At 44.9% G+C, this 20331-nt stretch overlaps 3 protein-coding genes across 4 annotated transcripts in view; 2 read left to right on the top strand and 1 right to left on the bottom strand.

Annotated features, from left to right (window-relative positions):
• Nucleotides 1-5714, top strand: part of MNAT1 (MNAT1 component of CDK activating kinase) — a 115073-nt gene extending 109359 nt beyond the window's left edge. Inside the window, exon 8 of the mRNA XM_014871381.2 lies at nucleotides 5240-5714. Within this exon, the coding sequence (XP_014726867.1) occupies nucleotides 5240-5360 (121 nt within the window). The 3' untranslated portion in view covers nucleotides 5361-5714. The remainder of the gene's footprint in view (nucleotides 1-5239) is intronic.
• Nucleotides 5715-8320: 2606 nt separating this feature from the next.
• Nucleotides 8321-14439, bottom strand: TRMT5 (tRNA methyltransferase 5). The gene is made up of 5 exons (XM_014871376.2): nucleotides 14300-14439; nucleotides 12151-12800; nucleotides 11749-11873; nucleotides 9633-10287; nucleotides 8321-8610 (listed from the first exon to the last, which is right to left on the bottom strand). The coding sequence occupies exons 1-5, from the start codon at nucleotides 14302-14304 to the stop codon at nucleotides 8546-8548; spliced, it is 1500 nt and encodes a 499-aa protein (XP_014726862.1). The 5' UTR covers nucleotides 14305-14439; the 3' UTR covers nucleotides 8321-8545.
• Nucleotides 14440-14536: 97 nt separating this feature from the next.
• The window catches only part of SLC38A6 (solute carrier family 38 member 6), a 37884-nt gene continuing 32089 nt past the window's right edge, over nucleotides 14537-20331 (top strand). For both annotated transcript variants that reach the window (XM_088166343.1, XM_014871379.2), the window contains exons 1-4: nucleotides 14537-14689; nucleotides 15209-15330; nucleotides 16034-16107; nucleotides 20109-20161. In XM_088166343.1, coding sequence (XP_088022469.1) covers nucleotides 14537-14689; nucleotides 15209-15330; nucleotides 16034-16107; nucleotides 20109-20161 — 402 coding nt within the window. The remainder of the gene's footprint in view (nucleotides 14690-15208; nucleotides 15331-16033; nucleotides 16108-20108; nucleotides 20162-20331) is intronic.

Below are 20331 nucleotides of genomic sequence, written 5' to 3'. Positions count from 1 at the left end.
CAGAGAGAAGGGTCTGGCATTCATCTGACACCTCAGAGAGCAATTTCTGCTCACTAAGCCCTTAGAAAGCAGCACAGGGCTATTAATAATAACAAAACAGCCTGGCTTACTAAGCTGAATGTGCACAGCAGTGCTGTCTGCAGGTGGGATTGCTGGGGCTGCAGGGGCAGTGTCTGTGCTGGGTCACTTGTCTTTGGCAGGATTTTTTAGTAGCCAAAACTCTGTTGTGGTATTTAGAGTGACTTTTCCTTATACCCCTGCACTATGGGCCATGTTTAGTCCATAAGGTGCAATAATCTGGGTGAAAATGTATTCTTTATTTCTCTGCCATATTTGGACCTCGTCATGCTTAACCCTGTTTGGACATCCACACTGATTGCTGCAACTGTATACAGAGAAGCATTGGAAAAAGCCCCAAACAAATAACAGACCTCCTTCAGTGACTGCACCTATTAAATAGATTTTTTCCCATTTTTTCTGTGTGGTCTGGAGGGTGGAGGAGAGGAGTGGCTGGTGGCAGGTGCCTGACTGCTGTCAGGGCTGGCAGTGTGACCTGGGACAAGGAGGGATTGGGTTGGACTCATGAGGAGCTCTTGCTGAGCTCATGGCTGCATTAAACTTGAATTCTGTGTCAGAATGGGCTGGGGTTCGGTAAGAACTTCTGATACTACTCATAGCTGGTGTGTTTAACATCTAAATACAATCATGCTGCCCATGTAGTGTCTGCTAAAATGGATGGAAGTCTGTTTGTTTGTTTTTTCTAATTTGAGGATCAGGCTTGTAGCTACTCCCTGGAATGATGAATTGCTATTCTGGATTTGAGTACCAGCTTTGTGCCTTGTGTTTTTGCCCTGCCTTAGTCATATTAGTCTGAGAGAGGGAGAAGCACACCGTGTTTGAATAACACCCAGTGAAGGCCTGTTCCCAAATGCATTTCCTGGGGCAATTTAATGGAGAACAGCAATGAACTCGGCTCATTTTATAAACAAATTCTGTTTGGCTGCACAGACCCACTGTGGTAGAGCTGACTGGTTCAAAGGGAAACAGAGCAGAGCAGAGGAGCTCAGTTTGTACCTGCTCAGGGACTGGAGAGTAACCCAGGCCACAGATTGCTCAGCAGAAGCCAGACACGGTCCAGCTCCCTGCGTGCCTCTCTCCTCTGACAAGACCCAGTCTCTGCAGCTCACTGAGTAACACAGCAATAGTTCATCCTAGGGATTGGTAAATCCAATGAAAATGCTGTCTCCACAAAGGCTCAGGAATGCAGCAGCCTATGCTACTGCCTTGCTAATGCTTCACACAGTTTTCCAGACTGGAGTATTTTGCTTGCTTTATGCAACCACTATTTATTATTTAAATGATGAATCTGGAAAATTTCCCAGATCTAATATCTGCCCCATTACTTTCTGTCTTGGATACCGTGGATAATCAGATGAGCAGTAAATCTACTCTGTGGAATAGAATTGAATTATTTTTTCTTTTTTCCCCCTGTCAGACAACTTGTGAATGATTTCTCTTTTCTTCACTCCAATAAAATACCTAATAGGTAAAAAAATCTGCATTCCAAATACACAGTTATTCCATAAGTATCTCTAAGTGGTGTATCTGCAGAAACACTCCTGGGAGTGTATTTATGTTGAGTAGCAGGGAAGATTGTGTGAAAGAATCCCTAGCACTGGTATTTTTAGCTGGAGGGGTAAAGGGACATACTGTGGGGTGGTTTGAGTTTGTTGGTTTTATGTTTGGTCCTTTTTGTTTGTTTAGGTGGGGGTTTTTAGCTTTGTGTGGTTTTTGGTTGGTGTTTATTTTAGGCAAGTTTGATTGTGCTATTTCTCTAATTTCTCTGATTGTTTCTGACGTCTTTCCTGAATTTCTCTGGAACAAGACCACCCTGCTGAGCAGTGAGGGGATGCTTGCCAGTGGCCCTGGGCGTTGCTGAGCTGCTGGTGGGTCCTCTGGCTCTCAGCAGCAGCAGTGCCAGGGAAGCTGGGGCTCCTGGGCTGTGCTGGGGAGGCACAGGGGAATCACATCTGCTGCCATGCTGAGCCCACGTAGCTCTCTGCAGTCCTGGCCTCTCCTGGTGAAGTGGTTGTCACCCAGCCTTGGGAAAAGAGAAAACACGAAGAAAACCCTCCTAGGAACAACCAACTTGATTCTGAGCCTCCACGAGGCTGTGAATTACACCTCTTCTCTTGAAAACAGGAGGGGTTTTCTTGGTTTTTTTTCCTCCCACCCCTTCCATAGTGATGAGAAGCTGAAGGTCAGGAATGAGCCCCCCAAGGCTCATGAAGAACAAAATACGACGTGTTTTAACTGACGTGAAAGGTAACGGGGAAGATCAGCGTCCAAAGGCTGCAGCCAAGGAAAGGGGGCTTGTTTGGGCAGAGCCTGAAGCAGAGCATAGGCATTGCTGGGAATGGGAAGTGTGAAATGGTGGGCCAGGGAACACACAGCCCTTTAACCCTGCTCAGAAATAATAGTGCAGGCTTTATTTAACTTCAGAGTTTAGTCTGCCCTCAGTAAAAACAAGTTACATTAAAAAACTGTGCACCAGAAAAAGCAAACCTCTTTTTCCTGGTTTCTGCTTATAAGATTTACAGGTACTTAAAATAAACCTATGAAAAACAGACCCAGTGTGCTGGAATTTGCTAACTAGTGAGAGCAATTACCTCCAGGTCCCAAGACCTAACGGAGCTCGGCTTTTTGGAAATAAAACTTGGCAAGCACTTCTTCCTGCTGCTGTTGTAAAGGTGTACATGAAAAGATGTGCTGACCTCTGCCAGAAACCCCAGGAATCCAGTTCAGAGAGATTCTCCTGTGGAGGGGATGGCTGGAATCAGGCAGCACAGATGGGGACCGGTGTGGAAAAGCCGGCAAAAAACATTCTCTTCTCATTGTGTGGCTTCAGCGTGGCAGATTCTTTGCAATTGCCTGGTGTACCACAGTAATTAAATGGGTCAAGAGCAGTAAGTTCAGATACTTAACAAGAAAATAAAGACCTCACTTGACAGCCAGCAGCGGGCTGTGCTCGTTTCACAGGAGTAAGGAGAATTAGGGCAGGTTGTGCAGTAAAAGTCGATGGGGGCCTTTTTGGCAATGATTTTGTATTGCTTCAGAGATCACCTCCCAATTAACTACAAGTGCTGCAGTGGCTGGAAGTCAGGTTGTCTTATCAAACTAATGCTCCAATTTCCAATGTCTCAGAAAAAGGGAGACAATAGAGTGTTTTTATCCTTTCAGTAATATATAAGTAAGAGAAGATAAGGAAAGTAATGAGAAAGACACAACCAACCTTTGCTAATAGTGAAATGTAAAATAATCCCGTTTTCACTGGACTGTTTCATGCATGAGGGGAAAATGAAGTTGTGCAATGAAATAAATATGATAGAAGTGAAATCCAAGATGGGAACTGATTTTTATAAGATTCTCTGTTTTGGAGGGTAGAGGTAGTTTCACACCAGCATTTTGAAGGAAATTATTTGTTGTTGTCAGTGCCCATCATTCCTGGCTGGGGAAAGGAGCTCCTGTTTCCCACAGCAGTTTTAAAAGTCCTTTGGGAAGGATGAGATCTTCCTCTTAAAATACTGAAGGACAAATAAGAAGAATGTTACAAAAGAATTAAAACCCATAAAATGTCTTCTGCCACAAACCAGGAACTCTCTGCAGATCACCTCCCCTTGCAGATTAAGAGATGTGACCAGCTTTGTTGCTGTGTTTGTAGATTCTTTTGGACTGAGCACTATTAAAATGGTTTATTTTATTTTTATTTTGTGCTCTCCTGCCTGGTGTCTGTGCTGATGGGAACCAGTATCTGGCAGTGAGGGCCAGATTCTGTCATAGCTTGGTACAAAACACCTCAACTCAGTCACAGGAGGTAAATTCAGTCTCAGCTTCAGCATCTCACCAAGAATCCCTCAGAAACATTGCTCATGTCTCTGCATTGTTATTAGGTGCAAGAAATACAGTTTTTCAAACTGTAATTAATTATTTCTCAGTAATCTCTTTTTCTATGCTTTTATGGCATCAGTGGGTATGACTGTTTATTACATCTTACCTATAAAATCTGACCTGTTTTATATACTCTTTATGGAAACAGTGTACAGTCATAAATTAAAAGATGCAACTGTTTTGGATATTTTACTGGTGGTCCTGTATTTTCCTGCCAAAAGTGCAGCTGTTTTAGGTTTCTCAGGATAACATTATAAAAGGCTGTGTGCGTTTTGCAAGTTTATGCTTGGATTGCCAAGCCAGAGGTGGAATGACTCAACTTTCCCAGGAGCAACATGTACCAAGTGAGGAATCAAAACAGCGGCTGAAGCGCGGCCCCTGTGCAAAGCACTCGGTGTTTATGGGGCTGTGTCTGGAGGTCAGGCTTGGAGATGGTTCTCATGCTGGTCCTGCAGGGCTGTGGATCTGTCTGTTTGATGGGGTTTTGGTGCAAAACTGGTGGAGAATCTGTCTTGTACCTGTCTCATGGGGTGCAAGAGCTGTGGAGTTACAGTGTGGGATGAAGCCGTCCTTTAGCAGGAGCTCTCAGCGTGTGTGGCTGGGGTGGAGCCCTTGGAAGGAGCCAAGGGGAGCCAAGAGTGGCAGTGCCAGCACAGGCAGCGTGTTTGTGTTCCCATGTCAACTCTGCTTCCATGTCAGCTCAACACTCTGGAAGGTTAGGGGTAAAATTAGATGGCTCTGCAAATGGGTGATGATGCTTAATTAATGGGGGAGTTTAGAACCTTCTTTAGCCAAATTGATGGTGGCCTCCCACAGATCTAATTCCCAGTGTCAGTGAGCTCCAGGCACAGGTCACAGGCAAAGGAAGCTCAGCCCTCTGGTCATCAGAGCAGCCAGCACAGACAGCTTGGAAGAATGTCTGGCATTAATTGGCAGAGGTGAAACCCTCCTGTTCCTGTGCAGGGAGTGCAGGAAAGCTTCTGGTGGTGTCCTTGTCTTGGCAGGACGTGTGGGAGTGGGGAAATGAACCACCCCCAGAGCAAGCACAGGGAACAGAAACCCCTGAGTGCCCTGAACCCTGTGCCACCAGAGCACTGGTTGGGACAGCCTGGCTGAAGGTGCATCATTGCTTGAACTCATGGAAGTTTTATTCTGATGTGTCCAGCAGGAAGTGGGCAGCTCCATCTCCTTTCTTTCTCCTAAAAAGTAACCTCAGCCTCGCTGCCCTGTGAACTCCAGATGTGTTGGATGTGTTTCCTCTGCTCTGAAATAACGCTGCTCTTTGCTGCAGGTACCTCACCCACGTTCGAGCCGCCTCTCCGCAGGACCTGGCTGGGGGCTACACGTCCTCCCTGGCTTGTCACCGGGCCCTGCAGGACGCTTTCAGCGGGCTCTTCTGGCACCCCAGCTAGCCAGGGAGCACCAAAATGTGACCAAGGGACACCCAGCGAGGCGAGGAGCGAGCCGAGCCAGCCAAGGTGGGGCAGGATCTGGGCTGCACTCACTGCTCTGTGCACCCCTCTGCACAACCAGCTGCCTTGAAGTGTTAAAGGGAAAAAACAAACCCCGTCTGCACCAGAGCTTTGTAAAATGGTAGATACATTCTTGTGGAGGGGGAAATTCGTTAGTCATGTGGCACTTTGCTGAGGGAGGCTGAAGCAATAAGCCACATCTAATGGAAGATGTGAATAACTCAGCTGTGTACGTTTGAGGCTTAAAGAAATACACTTGTAAATTTTTTTAAAATAAAGCCAGACTTTAATAAAGTTTGTGGTTTTAGTCTTATTGCAGGGTTTTATTTGCACAAGCATTTAAATGCCATTTTGATTATAACATTTAGTGTCAATATTCAAGCCTACATTTTCTTCCCATAAAACTAGTTTCCCCAGTTTAGACAAGCGGGTTTTTCCTCCTGCCAGCTGGATGAGACGAGAAACTCTGGAATTATGCTGACACAACTCTTGTGTGGGATCCTTCCTCCTCGTGCCGCTTGGTTCTTACCTTTGCTTGGAAAAGAAATCTTTAGCTCAAGGTCTTTCAGCTGAGGTGCTCTAGAAGCAATCTAAGAAACCTCCATAAAAGGCAAAGTCACTGAAGCAGCCAAAATTGTGGGGTTCCCTTTTGGGGTTCGTTTGTTCTGCTTTTTTTTGTCTGTTTGCTTTGTTTTGCTGTTTATCTCCATTTGCAAATTTTCTGTCATAAACTCAGGAGCTTCTTTAGGTGGGAACATCCCTTTGGCTGCGGGGATGATCCCTGCCACCTGATGGGATCCTTTTTTTATTCCTTGCCTGCTCCTTGTAATGGAATGTTGACCAACTGCAGGAGATGGGAAGCTGCTCAGGACAGCCACCCTGGGCCTTGTTTTATAGGCCCCCTGCTCATAGCTGTTGAATCCTGCACTGAGGATGCAATAGATAGATATATTTTTTGTATGCTGTAATAAAGAGAAGAATGAGATCTATTTCAGACTTGGTGTTTTCTTATTAAAGAAATTGGGGGGAGATGGCAAAATTTCCATTGCCCTTTGAGATCCCCTTGGTTGTGCCCAGAACAGCTGCTGACAAGGAATGTTACAGAAGGCAGAGGTGAGGAAGAGATCAGATCCTTCTCTCTTCTCTCCCAGGCTCATCTAGACTGGCAAAGATGCACCTCACCAATGATCTCTTTGTATTCATTTTGTAAAGCCCCAGGCCATGCCCTAATGAATGCAGAACTGCATATGCATATTAATATTTATAATTCAATACACTCATTAACTTGTGTGTAGCTTGGCTACTATTTATTATGTCATTTCTTGCACAGAACTGGCAACTGCACAGAAAGCTGGAAAACCCTTGTTATGAATATAGTGATGTATCTGCTACACTGGCATCTTAACTGAAGTTATGCTGCTGGAATAATGCTGCCATTCAGTCCTTAAGGGAAGAAAACCTTTCCCAGTTCAAATCCTTCCCTGCCCTGGGATGCTTTGCTGAAAATCAGAGTTATATATTTCACAGGCTTGATCCAGAAATGGTGATCAAAGCCTGGTTCTGTTGGTGCAGTGGTGCCAAGCCCTAAACAGGGCTGTGCAGCAATGTGGAGTCACAAGGAACCCCAGTCTGTGTCAGGCAGTGATCCCAGGGTGGCTGCACCATTCCAGGGTGATGGAGGGCCTTACCACTCCAGCAGTGTTTGTGGGGGGCTCCAGAGAGCTGGAGCTGCCTTCAGATGTTTACGGCAAGGCAGAGAGCAGCAGCGAGGCTGGGGCAGGATCCCAGCACAGCAGTGCCTGGCAGGACAGCACTCCCAGGTTGGAGCTGCAGGGATTGGGGTTAAAGGGCTGAGCAGGAGGGCTCGGGCTCAGTGCAGGCCAGGGAGGAATCAGGACACCCAGGGGAGCCAGGATGGGCTCCCTGAGGATGGATAAATGTGATCCTGCAGGAACCAGGCTGCGAGGGCTCCCTCCACACACTGGCTGTGCAGCCAAGGGAAGGAAAGGCTGTCACACGGAGCCATGAGCAAAACAAATCCGTGGCCCTTGGTGGTGTTTGGGTGAGAACCAAAAATGCAGCACGCTGCAGGCTCAGGGCTGGAGCCACAGCAGCACGGCCAGGAGGGTGACAGACATCTGGTTGCTGGGCGTGAGCTCGGAGCTTGGGCTGAGGGAAAATATCTGAAACTCAGAGGGCGAGCCGAGTTCTCTGGCCAAATAAACTATTTGTGGTTGACATTGCCCAACAATAGTTTGGATGGGTAAGAAAAGGAAATCAAAGGCAGAGGCTTTTCAAATCCCTGCAGAATAGGAGCAGGCAGCCAGAAAGATCATTCAGGGACTGCAGCAGGGGAGCAGGCAGAGGTGGGGAGAGCTGGGAGAGGGCAGAGGCACAAAAGCCACGGGAGGACACGGTTTCAGGAAGACAAAACTGTTTTTCAGGTGCTGGTTTCAGCCTGGAACTGCAATGCAAGCATGAACTTCATCTGCAAATGTGCAAAAGACATTAAAGTCTTTATGGCTCTAACCATGGACAAACACAAAGTTAGGAGTCAACTAATCCCTAACTAAATCTTGGTGTTAAAAAGATTTCTTTACTCAAAACCTCAGGATATTGGGCTATTTGGCCCTTTTCAAATCTCAGGTTAAGCTTTTGAAAGGTTACCTTGCTTACCCAAGAGCTGTTTGTGCATCTGCTAACCATAATCCAATATTCTGAAACCAAAACATCTGTCAGGCAGAATCCAGGGCAGGGGTTATATAAGTCCCCTTCCTAGACCTGACAAGACATAAAAATCTGTTCTCCCCACAACTTGCACATTATCAAAATGCTATAGCAGAAAACTACTCCAGGTCCTGCCACTGAGTTAGGGCATGAAACAACAGAGAGCAGGGAAGTACCAAAACACATTTATTATAAAACAACGAAGTTTTAATTTTTGTAGTAACAACAATTTCAATCGATCCCACAATGAGAAGAAAAGGTGACTGCAGCAAGCAAGGCTCCCAGAGGAAAGCAGCAACTCGATGGGAACACAGGTCTGCTCCTTGTAACTCAAGGGGTAAAACAGACACCCCAAATATCCTTTATACAAACTAAGGAAGTCACCATAGCTCTGATCTTCAACTCAGTACCGTCTCTTCTGAAGAATCTTGGCTGGTACACAGACGTTTTGAGGCTGGTTTTTCTGGAAAAGGTTAGAAAAAGTAAGTTGTTTAATGTACAGTAAACAGACTGACCTAACCACAGGCTCTGGAACAGGAAACTCTGTTAAAGGATTTAACAGGAAGAGATGAGAGTTAAAAATCAGGGTTAACAGTCACAAATGAGAACTCTTAGAGCAATAATGGGGGTCTTCACTGAATGCCAAAAAAGACTTTCAGAAAACATGTATGGAGCTACATTTTGACCCACATTTCAGTGCTACCCAACAACAGCAGAAAAATAAATTTCATGGCATTAACGCTTTATAAAAACCTCCTTTCCTCCATTTCATGTAACTGCAGACTGAGAGCCTCCCTCTGCTCCCCTTGTCATGTAGGGCAAAGCCCAAGATGACTGAAACCAACCAATTCCTACAAGTACTTTAAGAACAAATGAACAATTATAAACAAAAAAACCTCACAAACCAACCAAATTCAACACTGAAGATCTCTAAGAGTATCAATGTCTCAAACTCAATCAGGTACAGAACCTGATTCTGCTGATGTGGTGACTCCAGGCTTCACTGAGTCTGTGTGAGCATGAGGAGAAGGTCAGAGCTGGGAACAGTCCCTTGGAAGTGCACTGATCTGGGCAAAAACACAGCTCCAGTTCTGAAGGACTGAGCTAACAGAGACGTGTGCTTGGCATTAGATCACAGAGCCACGGAATATCCTGCACTGGAAGGGCCCACAGGGATCACTGAGTCCCAATCCTCCCCCAGTGCACAACCTGAGACATAAAGGTCTGGTTTATGGCCTGTGGGCTGATCCTGTCCAGTCCACCATTTTTCTGGGGAGGCTCATGCTGGGATCAGAGGAGCAGGCTGCTGTTACCAAAGCAGAGAAGCCCTGCAGCTGCTGCACACGTGCAGGCACTCGGTCCTGCCGGCCACCTCCAGGCTCCGTGCCACTTCCACAGCGCTGTCACGTGCCTGGAGTGGCCCAGGGGCTGACCAGGTGGGACCAGCCTCAAATCCCAGTGCCACACGGGAGGTTTGCTCCTTACCTTCATCAGGGCAAGGCCTCTTGTAGAGCACGTCTGCTGGGATCTGGAAACTGAGGCACAGCATCTCCTTGTTGGGCGCCACGTTCCTGACCAGGAAAGTGGAGCAGCGTCCAGCCAAGGAGGCTCCCAGCGCAGCTTCCGCTCGCTCCTGAATGTCTCTGGCTGGGTTGCTGTGTTTGGAGAACCCGTAGCAGTGCACAGTGGGAAGGGCAGCAGGGCTGCAGGGCTCCCCGACCAAGAGATGCCTGAACACATCCAGAAACTCCAGAGCCAGAGCTGGCAAATTCATCACTATGTGGAAAGCGGTTTTCTGTTCTTCCTTCAGGAGCGGGAGCTCTTTGCTGAGCTCCTCCCTCACCGGCCCCCGCAGGAAGTCCCTGCCGTCCATGTTGAACACCTTGACCTTGGTGTCCACTTTGTTGAGCTTGCAGTTGTGCAGGAGCCAGCTGTAGGACTCGGGGTTGAGGTCGTTGGCAAACACTCGGCACTTTCTCCTGGCTGCTGGGATGGCGAAAGGCCCGACCCCAGCGAAGACGTCGAAGAGGACATCGCCGGCCTTGAGCAGCTCCACTATGCGCCCGTGCTCTGTGGACAGGCGTGGGTTCCAGTACACTTTGGAGAAGTCCAGCTCATAGGAAATGTTATTTTCTTTAACCTGCAAGTCCAAAACATGTGCTTAAGCCTCTGTGTTCAAATGCCAGGCAGATTCAAGCATTATCACTAATTAAGAAAATGAAAAACCAAGGTGCCTTATTGAAAGGTAACGTGTACATCAGCATTGCCCCACTGATAGCACACGTGAACTTAAATAAACGGATCAACTAAGCAATCAAATAAACAGATCTTAAATCAACAGTCAAATCATCAGAAAGAGCCATGTCCCCAGTGTCAATCCTGATGGCTGGCTTTATGCAGATCTCAATCACCAGGTGGAAATAAAGCAGCAACTTAAAATGACCCTAAAAAAACCTGAGGGTTTTCAAGAGCTTTGTGGCTGGCTGACAACTCCTTTATTGAAAGCAGACCTTGGAAAGATGCCTCAAGCCCTCCTTTGTGGAGTGCACACAGTAAATAAGCGTCTGAGAATGATAGGCCCAAGTACAGGAACCGTCAGCCAAATTCAAAGCCACTGGGAGCCAGTTCTGCAGCTTGAAAGATACTGTATTTCATCTCCCAAGGTGACAGAGTCTGGAAACTGATCCAAACCCAAGCTTTGGGATGGCCACTATCTTAAGAACAGACCTGAAAAGGAACAGTACTTATTCAGATGAGAATGGGATGCAAGATAATACTCTCCTTGAACCAGCATGTGGAATTGTCTGATTCCAAAGTACAGTAACTTGGGATCCAGATCACCACAGCATTTGCTCTGCCAGCAAGAAACACCCCGAAGTGTCTCTGCATTCCTGGATGCAGCTCCACGGTGTGCCAGGTCTGTGGTGACACCCTCTGCAAAAAATTCAATTGTCACTGCTGCCTTGACAATCCAATGGCTTTCTCTCTGCATGAACAGGATGTTCCACCAAGCTATTCAACCTTTTTTTTTTTTTTGTAATCTCATGTTTTCTCCTTTGAAAGTATAAAGCTGCTAACAGATAAGAGAAAATATTTTTGTGGAAGCAGTGGCCAAGTTTCCAGCTACAGAAAAGAGACCCTATGTGAAGAACACTTGGCAGTTACACAGTGATTACACCTGATAAATGTCAGAGCAGAGGAGACAGGAGGTTTGTCTTCCTGCTGACAGAAGAGGAAAAAGGCAAAGGCAAATGTTGCCAAAGTTGCAAAGTTGGTGAGATTGAAATTTCTGTACCAGCCACTGTACAAGGCTTGGTGAAATTAGGAAACTGGATTTTCTTACATCAAATCCACATCATTAAATCTAGGCTGTGAACTTGGAAGAAAACATGCCTTCCTCATCCCTTTGGCTGAGTTTGCCCTTGACAGAGCAGGACAAAGGAATGCAGAAGGAAAGCCAACCCTCAGGCTCAGACAGGTGTCAGGAAGGGCATTGTGCAAAGGAATGGTCTCAGCAGCATCCCTGCAGCACATCTCTCCAGAAGATGCCTTTGGGTTTTAGCACATTAAATTTAAAATACCAGAGGGGAAAGACCTGTACCTTGGTCACCAGGTTGTTCTCTCCAGCAAGCACTTCCATCTCAAAATTCCTGTATGTGCTGTCGATAATACTGGTTTTATTCACTACACAGGTGATTCCTGGATTCTTGTCCATTATAACCTGGCCTGAAAGAGAGGATGAGAGATAATTATGGTTAAGGGACCAGGACCCGTTTTACAGCAAATCTGCTGTTCACAGCTAAATTAACAAAAGTAAGTGTGTGTTGGAACAACCTCCCTGAAATGACTCAGGGCTGCAGGTGTGACCTTTCCAAGACACACACTTCACCCTGGCCCAGGGCTCAGAGCAGTGAGAGGAGAGAGCTGTGCCCCTCAATAAGGTAACTTTTAAACAATATCCAAATGACACAAACACCTTCCTGGGAGGAGCTGTTTCACCTACCAATCAAGTGTCTGTAGGGCAGCTGGTGATCCCTGAGATTCAAATGAGCAATGTGGCCAACACGGCTGAATCCAGAGGTGACCTCCTGACCTTCAGGAAGGACGGCTCGCAGGATCTCCTCCGACTTGAAATTCTCATAGGTCAGCTCCAGGTGGTACTTGGACACCTCAGGATGGACATTGAGCTCTTTCAGGACCTGTTGCTCTGATTCTCCCAGTGAGAATTCTGGTACTTTATGGGGATCCAGGATAACAAATCTACTGTCCTCATCCTCTGGGTCCTCCACCACCCGCTTGAGGCCAGGACGCTGCAGTACTGATTGTTTTAGGGACTTCAGCACATTATGCACAATTTCTTTCTTGACTTTGAGAGCTGGAACAACCACTGTCCTTTTGAAAGCCTCTCTGTTGAGCAGTGTCATCCCACGCACTCCAGGATGTGGCAAATACAGTTCTGGATTAGTTTTATCCTCCATGGTTTCAGGCATTGTGAAAAAAGTATTTTTTTTAACTACTACAAAGAGCCCAGGTATTCTGCCAGAATGTTGTGTTAATAGCATCCAAACTGCTGGAAATGATGTATTTGATGCAGCTGTCCTAAAATGATTAGTTTTCAGTAGTCTGGCACAGTATCCCAATCTCCACAAAGTCCTAGAAGAGGAATTATTCATTTTATAGACATTATGTAATCATTCCATTTAAAAGGCTGCAAATCACATGGATTTGCTGTTCTCTTAAACCAGAATTTCCATCTGTACCAAACAATCCACAATAGTTTAGCAAAGCTCTTTATTATGAAATATATGCTGCAAATTTCTGTTATTTTGCAAATGTACTTTTAGACTCAAACATTAACTGACTTCAAGCAGCGAGATAATTCCCTCCTGCCAAAAAACAATGACCTCTCTTTGTTCTAATAAATGTGATATTAATCTCAGTACTCCAAATGGAAAGATTTCTACTGTCTTGATTCTGCTCCTGTTGGATCCCTCCTGTGTCTGGTAAAATTAATTACCAAGCAGTGGTTGCTAGAAAACAGTTATTAGCAACAGTGGTCATGATCACTCTTTGGTGATTTCAGCCTCCCATGCCCCACTGTAAGGGGTTCCACACTCAATATCTTTGCTCCATGAGGTGCATGCCAGAAAGGTCATTAATTAAATGCAATGTCCCCCATAAGGTCCAGAGGAGCATCAGTAGTGTCTGTTCCTGCCACTGAGCCCTGGTTCATCCACGAGATGGGAACGTGAAAAGTGGTTTTACACTTCTCTAAATGGTTTCCTCCACTAGAGACAGACCAAAAGGGCACGATTTTCTGCCTTGGCACTGGCTGCTCCAAGGCAGGAACCAATGGTTTAGGTGGTGCTGGAGGTTGGTATTTCTCCTGACTTTTTTACAAGCTTGTTTTGAGAGGCTCTGCAAGGAAATTGGTTCTCTTGCCTGCCTCCCTCAGCCCTGCTCCTCTCCAGGATAAAAACAGGCTGTGTGCTCTCTCCTTCACAAACCTGCTGTGCCCAAACCCTGCCAAAGCTGCTCCTGCTCCCATCAAATCCCAGCTCCTCGCCAGGACTCCTTACATCTCCCACTTCCCTAAGCCACACTGCATTCCTCACGTCTGCTGCACAGGAGAAATCCCTCCTCCAGAGGCCTCAGCATCCCCGTGCTTTTCCTGCGGCATTTTCCTGGGGGTGGGAACGGGTGGCGGGGTTCTCGGAATGACAGAATCGAATATTCTGGAAAAGACTTCAGGGATCATCGAGGGAACTGAGACCGAACATCCCTCACCACGGCACGGGGCGCCTTGCCCAATCTTTCCTTAAACACCTCCAGGACAGTGACTCCACCACATTGTTCCAATGTCTGATCACCCTTTCTGTGAAGAAATTCTTCCTAATGTTCAATTTACGCCTCCCCTGGCGCAACTTGGGACCATGCCCTCTGATCCTGTCGCTTCTCTGGATTAAACCCACATGATGAAGCCGCGCGCAACGCTGGATCTGGCTGAGGGGCACTGCCGCCACCTTCCCAAGGCGCCTATGAAGAGACACCATCCTCTCCCTCACCGCACGATCCCCTTTTATCCCGTTTATTCCGTTCTCCCCTCAGGGAATTCTCTCCCCCCGCTCAGCTCCCCCCGCCCCCGCCCTCACCTCATGCCGGGCCCCGCGCGCCGCGCGCGCGCGTCATCGCCGCTGCGCCGGGGTGGGCGGGGCCGGAGATGTGACCACGCCCACAAGGCCCCGCCCCTCCCCGTCTCCTCAGCGGGGCGGGCACGAGTGCAAGGGCCCCGCCCCTCAGTGGAGGCCCCGCCCCCCGAAGTGACCACGCCCCCGGCCGGCCCCGCCCCCGGCGCTCCCCTCTCGGGCTCTCGGCAGGCGCGGGGGGCGATGGCGGCGGCGCCGCCCTGGGGGTCCGGGCGGGTCCGGCCCCTGCCCACCCGCGGCTGGTACCTCTCCGCCCGCGAGCGGCGGGAGGAGGACGGCGATGAGGAGGAGGAGGACGGGGAGGCCGCCCCGCTGCTGCCGCCACCGTCGGGCAGCGTGCGTGTGAGGGGCGGCGGGGAGGGAGCGCCCGGAGGGGGCTGCGCTGGGCGCTGAGGGGGAGCGCGGGTTCAGAGGACGGGTGGGACGGGGCTGTGCGGGGCGGCTCCGGGGTGACAGCACCGGGGAGAGGGTGATCACCTGGAGGGGAGGATGAGATGGGTCCCATCGCTGCTCCTGATCCCTTCGATTCCCTGCTTGCTGAGCGCTTGGAAGTGCTGCCATGTGCCCTCGCCCCTGTGGGGAGCGCGCAGGGAGAGCCCGCTCCGAGCTGTAAATCTTGCTGTGCTCGTTTTGCGCTCAGCTTGGCTGTGCTCAGAGGTTGTGGGCGTCTTGTGATGCTTGCGGGGCGGCATCTCGTGTGCACAAGGATTTGCGTTGTTTGAGAATGAGAAGTGAGATTTTAGATTAAAGAAAGAAAAGTTGACTGTTGCCCCCTCCCTTGAATGTCATTTTAGTAAAGATCAAATCACCTCTTCCACTAATTGTGCTTTTTTTTTTTTTCTGTCCTTTTCACAGAGTTCTTCAAGTCGTGGTTCTTCCTTTGCTTTCTCAGTGTTTAACTTAATGAATGCAATCATGGGCAGTGGGATACTTGGCTTATCCTATGCCATGGCCAACACAGGGATCATGGGGTTTAGGTAAGTTCTCAGCTTTTACATGTATTAATTTTTAAACTCGTCTTGTAGGTTTAAATTGAATAAAACTTGATTACTGAGACTCCTGTGCATACCTGAGGAAAAAATAAATAATTTGTGCGTTTCAGAATTGTTAATTAAGATCTTCCCTTTTTCATTTTAGTCATTTGAATCTAGCCTAACATACATACTACCCAGACGTTGCATTAAATTGCCACAGGGTGGCAATTTCTTGGCCATTACTCCTGATGGATTGACATTTTCCTTTCAAAACTGTGATCTCCTTTAGTTCCAGGAATGGGCCTTGTGGCATAGGATGGATATGTGGCTGAAAACTGTGAATCAACTTCTGCTTTTGTTTGCACTTCTGCTTGTTGCAAATGCTAACCTGTGGGTAATGGGGCCAAAGTCACTGGAATTGTCACTTTGACCATTTCCTAAGCATTGGTTCCATTTCACTGGAGTATGTGTGTTTGTGTTCATGTGCACACACAAACTCCATGGCTATGACCAGTCTGTAATCCATACAGCAGGACAACTTGGCAAGTATTGGGAAAATCAGAGACCACGTGAACCATAGTCAGCAGATACAAGCCATAAAATGAGGAAATCTTGTAGCTTAGTTCTTGCAAGAGTAGCATTCTTAAAGCTCCAAAGTGCATTGTTCTGTAAAAGTGCTTAATTGTGAATATTTTGTGGTTTCTAGTATCTTGCTGCTGATTGTTGCCAGCCTTGCTTCTTACTCTGTGTTTCTTCTGCTCAGTATGTGCACTCAGACTGGTAAGTGAAAAGGATTTATCTAACAGTGAGCTCTGAAATATTTCCTCAGTTTTAACACAGAGACATGACCCACTATAAAGATTGCAGTTAACAGTGGTGTCTGATTGACTGATCTTGAAATATTTAATGTTTTTAACAAATAGTATCTGCCATTTAAAAACATGATTTTGAGTCTTTGTATGAAAAGCCAATGACATACTGACTGCTTTCTAAATTTTTAATTTTTTTTTTCGCTAAAAGCCTCATCTTTCCAGAGAGATCCTGTATTTCTGCAGCAAAGCTATTTTGGTGCTGTCTGAGCCTCACTACTTCAGTGTGTACTTTTGCTTTCAGTGAATGCTTAAGAGCAATAAAAGAGCAGCCTTTCATTCATTCTCCTTGGAGTAGTACATATATTTTTGTCCATGGTTTGAAATGGATACCATTCAGGTTTTTCAATCATTGGATTATCATTTATAGATGCAGCTTACAGAGCATTTTTGATGCTGAATGAGAAGTCATGTTGCAGTCCTTGGAAACTTCACTGGTTTGAGACAGTTCAAACAGTGCATTCTAATACCTGCAGTCAAATCTGCTCATGTTTTAATTCCTGCTACTGAAACAACTGAGTCCTTCCTTGACTTCTACACAAAGATCATGTTACAGCAGGAAGTCTCCCTGCTTATTGTTTCTCTCTCATCTGTTTTCCTCTCTTTTTCAAAGGTGGTGGGAGAAAGCTTCTGCTTCTTTCCTCCTTGGCTTTGTTTTCTTTAGCTGCCTGTGGTCTCTCAGATGATTGCTTCCCGATTCTACTTAGATCTGTTGCTCCTGTCCCCACCTGTTGAGTGATCTTCATACATTCTTAAAAAACACCCCTCAGAGGTAGGGTTACTTTTATGGTTGGTATTTTTGGCTGCTTGATGATTTGGGATGAAGTGGTAATTTTTTTTCTCATTTTGGCGTGCTGCTTATTAAAAAGGAATCAGAACCAGAAGCGTGTAGCTAGAGAGGTACATGAGAAGGAAAAAAAAAAGGGAGACTTTAGATAATTTTAATGGCCTTATTAACCTCTTACTTCAGGCTGAAAAGTTCTGAATTTTATGGGCATTAAGTGGTATTAAGCTGTTGTCTAGTAAAAAAATAATTAAAGAGATTCTTGCAAAAGAATTTCGATGAGGGGGAAAACTAAGGATTTAAGTCTTTTGAAGTAAGAGAGTTTGGATGCTCTGAACTCAGAGGCCTGATATGCAAGAAGGGTTTAACTCCTCAGTTCTTGTCCAAAGGCAACAGTCCACCTCAGGAAAGCATTTTTGAAATGCATGCAGCTGAAGTGTCAGGATGAAGAATCTCTCCTGTCTGAAACTAATAATTAGTTATCACCTAATGCTGGCAGGTAGGACTTGCACCAGAACTATGTCTGGATAAGTTTGCTGGATTTATGACCTTCTGTGTTTTGATTTTTAAAAATAAGATTTGAGATTATATTTCCTATAATTCCTGTCAGCTATTGAAGTAATTAAATGTTAGGTAGCATTTTTTAGCAAGTTTTTCCTTGGAACGCTGTCTTTAAAAAGTGGGAAATGCAATCTCTTGTACCTCGACAAAGTAAAATCTCTGTACGTGTTTGATTCCAAAGTAGGTAATTAAACTTCTTCTTTAAAAAATTTGTATTAATTTGTGAACAGTGTTACAGTATTAAACTTAATCCATGGGAAAAATTTTTTGAAGGGAATTTTAGTATTTTTATATTAAAAACAAGCTAGAAAAACTTGAAGGGTGGTAAAGAGAAACTGGTCAAAGTGTTTGTGAACTATTATTTAGGTAAGAGATGACCTATAAAACACCTCCTGAAAAGAAAGCACTAATACTAATTCCATTTTAAACAGAGGCCAGGCATTTTAATTGCAGTTCAAAAATAAAGAAATGTCTTCAGTTACATCGGTCTGGACTTTGACAAAATCAAGTGATTTGTGTAGACCAAAAGGCTTAGCAAAAAAAATATTCCCAAGTGTCAAGTGTTGAGTTGAGATTAGTTTAGTCAGTGTTTGTCCTGGTGGTAATTCAGTATGACCTGTGTTGTTTTGGGCTGATAAAGGCTAAGCTTACTCTGTAAAGCAGAGGAATTGGGAATTTAAGTGGGATGCACTTTGAAGTTTTGTGGCTGCTTTTTTCTTTTCATTTTAGGAGTTAGTCACAAATATTGCCTGGTACTATACTTGCCCCTTGACATTTAAAGGGATAATTTCCATGGAGTGTTAATAATGATAAAAATTAAGCTAATCAGGCAGAACTTATTTATCTTTATATAAATTGCACTAAATATTTTGTTCCATATAGTCCTGAAATTACAGAAGTAATATGATCAAGTAATAGGGCTTCCCAGTGTTCACAGGACTAAACTGATTACAGAAAGTTACTACAGAAAATAAGGTTTCATATTGCTCTTTTGGAATTGTGAGAAAATTTTGTTCTCGTTGCTGGTAACTCCTCATACATATGTGCTGTATATTTATTACCATGTGGTAAAAACAACTTGCTCTTAAATATGTTTACTATTTTACTGTTTTTTTTTTTTAATGGCAGTGAAGATGACTATTTAAAATGCTTTTGTTTTCCTTGTGATCAGCTACTTTATAAATGGAAATTAGGAAAAATGTAATATCTTATATAAGATATTTTTTGTTTAATTATATCTATTAGAGGTAGTCCAGGTTTATGCTGAGCACTGACTCTGGCTCATTTAATTTTGTTATTTCATTTGTATTGTCATAGTGTGCTGGTGTCTGTAGTAGAGCAGAATGGGAAATATTGCCCTTGAGAAAATCATATGAGAAAATTTAGGGAGTTTTACTTGGTTTGGTTTTTGTTTTGTTCTTTCCCCTTCTGGAGCACTGATCTGATTGAGTGCAGAACTTCAATGAAATAAAACCACCCCAGCTTGGGCAAGTCTGAGGCTCCAGTCCTGTCATCTGATCTCTGTGAGGTGCCTGTGTCTCCCATGTCTTGTGACATTTCCTTCAGAGAATGGGGCTTCACTCAGGTGTGAAAAGCTCAGCTTGCAAAGCTGGGCCCTCAGTTCAGATGTGACAGGAGCAGTGTTGTACCAAACCGAACCAAGGAGCAGAAACCAAGTGTCCTGACTACAGAATTACGTGGCTTTGAGATTAATTTTACCCTCTGAGGCATTCACAGCTGTTTTATTATATCCCAAGAAAGTGAGTGGTGCTTCTCAGAAAACTTTCATCTTTTTGATACTGCTTGAGTTTCTAATAACAAATAACAAAATACAGAGTTACAATGAAAGGCTTTAATATGACTTCCTTCTTTCTGAGAAGGGATTGTTTTGAGTTACCAGCAATAATAGAAGTGAGCTTCAGCTAAAACCCAGCAAAATTATACAGGAAACCACAGACTGTTTTAATGTAATTATGTAAGTCGAGTGCAGGTAAGGGCAGGATTTTTGTTTTGCTTTGGGTTTTCTTTTGGGTATTTTTAATAACAGATTTCAACCAAAGAAAGTGTTTGCCTTCAGCTCTCTTGAAAATAGATAGGGCCTAGTTCTTAAAAGCTGGAAAGATGGTAGTGTTTATATTTGTAGAAAGATGAAAATATATCCTCTGTTGTCATTCTAATTTTAAAAAACCTGCTGTTTTAAGGAATAAGATACGGAAATATCATATATCTAACTGCTAATGCTAATTTCATAATTCTTCACCCACATAGAAAGTCTTTGGGAGAAGGCAATTTGCCATTAATGTACTACTAGTATATTTTAAATATTGCAATTGCAAATACTAAATTGAGTTTCTGAAGCATCTGTGAATGTTTAAGCATAGAGCTGTATTTTGTAGCAGGAGTACAGGTGTATATAAAAGCTATTTTGTAAGTAAAAAAATACTATGAAATATTCTTTTAATTCTGAATTTTATTAATTTTAAAAGGGGAAAGAAGGGCCAAAATAGAGCTTTCAGGCTTTTCAAGTTAAGATATTTTAGCTCTTCTTTTTGTTCCCTTACCAACAGCTGTCACTTCTTATGAAGACCTTGGCCTGTTTGCATTTGGATCAACTGGAAGGGTGAGTATTCATTTTTACCTCTGTTTTTTTTCTTGGTCTCATGCTTCCCATATGCAACTGTTCTTTGCATAGTAAAGAGACATAAATGAAATAAGTAATATATTACTGATACTGCAGTATGCTGAAACTTTTCACTTGGTTTCAGTTTGTGTGTCTGCTCTGTGGAAGCC

The sequence above is a fragment of the Sturnus vulgaris genome, chromosome 6 (assembly GCF_052056855.1).
Source record: "Sturnus vulgaris isolate bStuVul1 chromosome 6, bStuVul1.hap1, whole genome shotgun sequence".
NCBI classification, from domain to species: domain Eukaryota; kingdom Metazoa; phylum Chordata; class Aves; order Passeriformes; family Sturnidae; genus Sturnus; species Sturnus vulgaris.
This window is presented reverse-complemented; position numbering and strand designations above follow the sequence as displayed.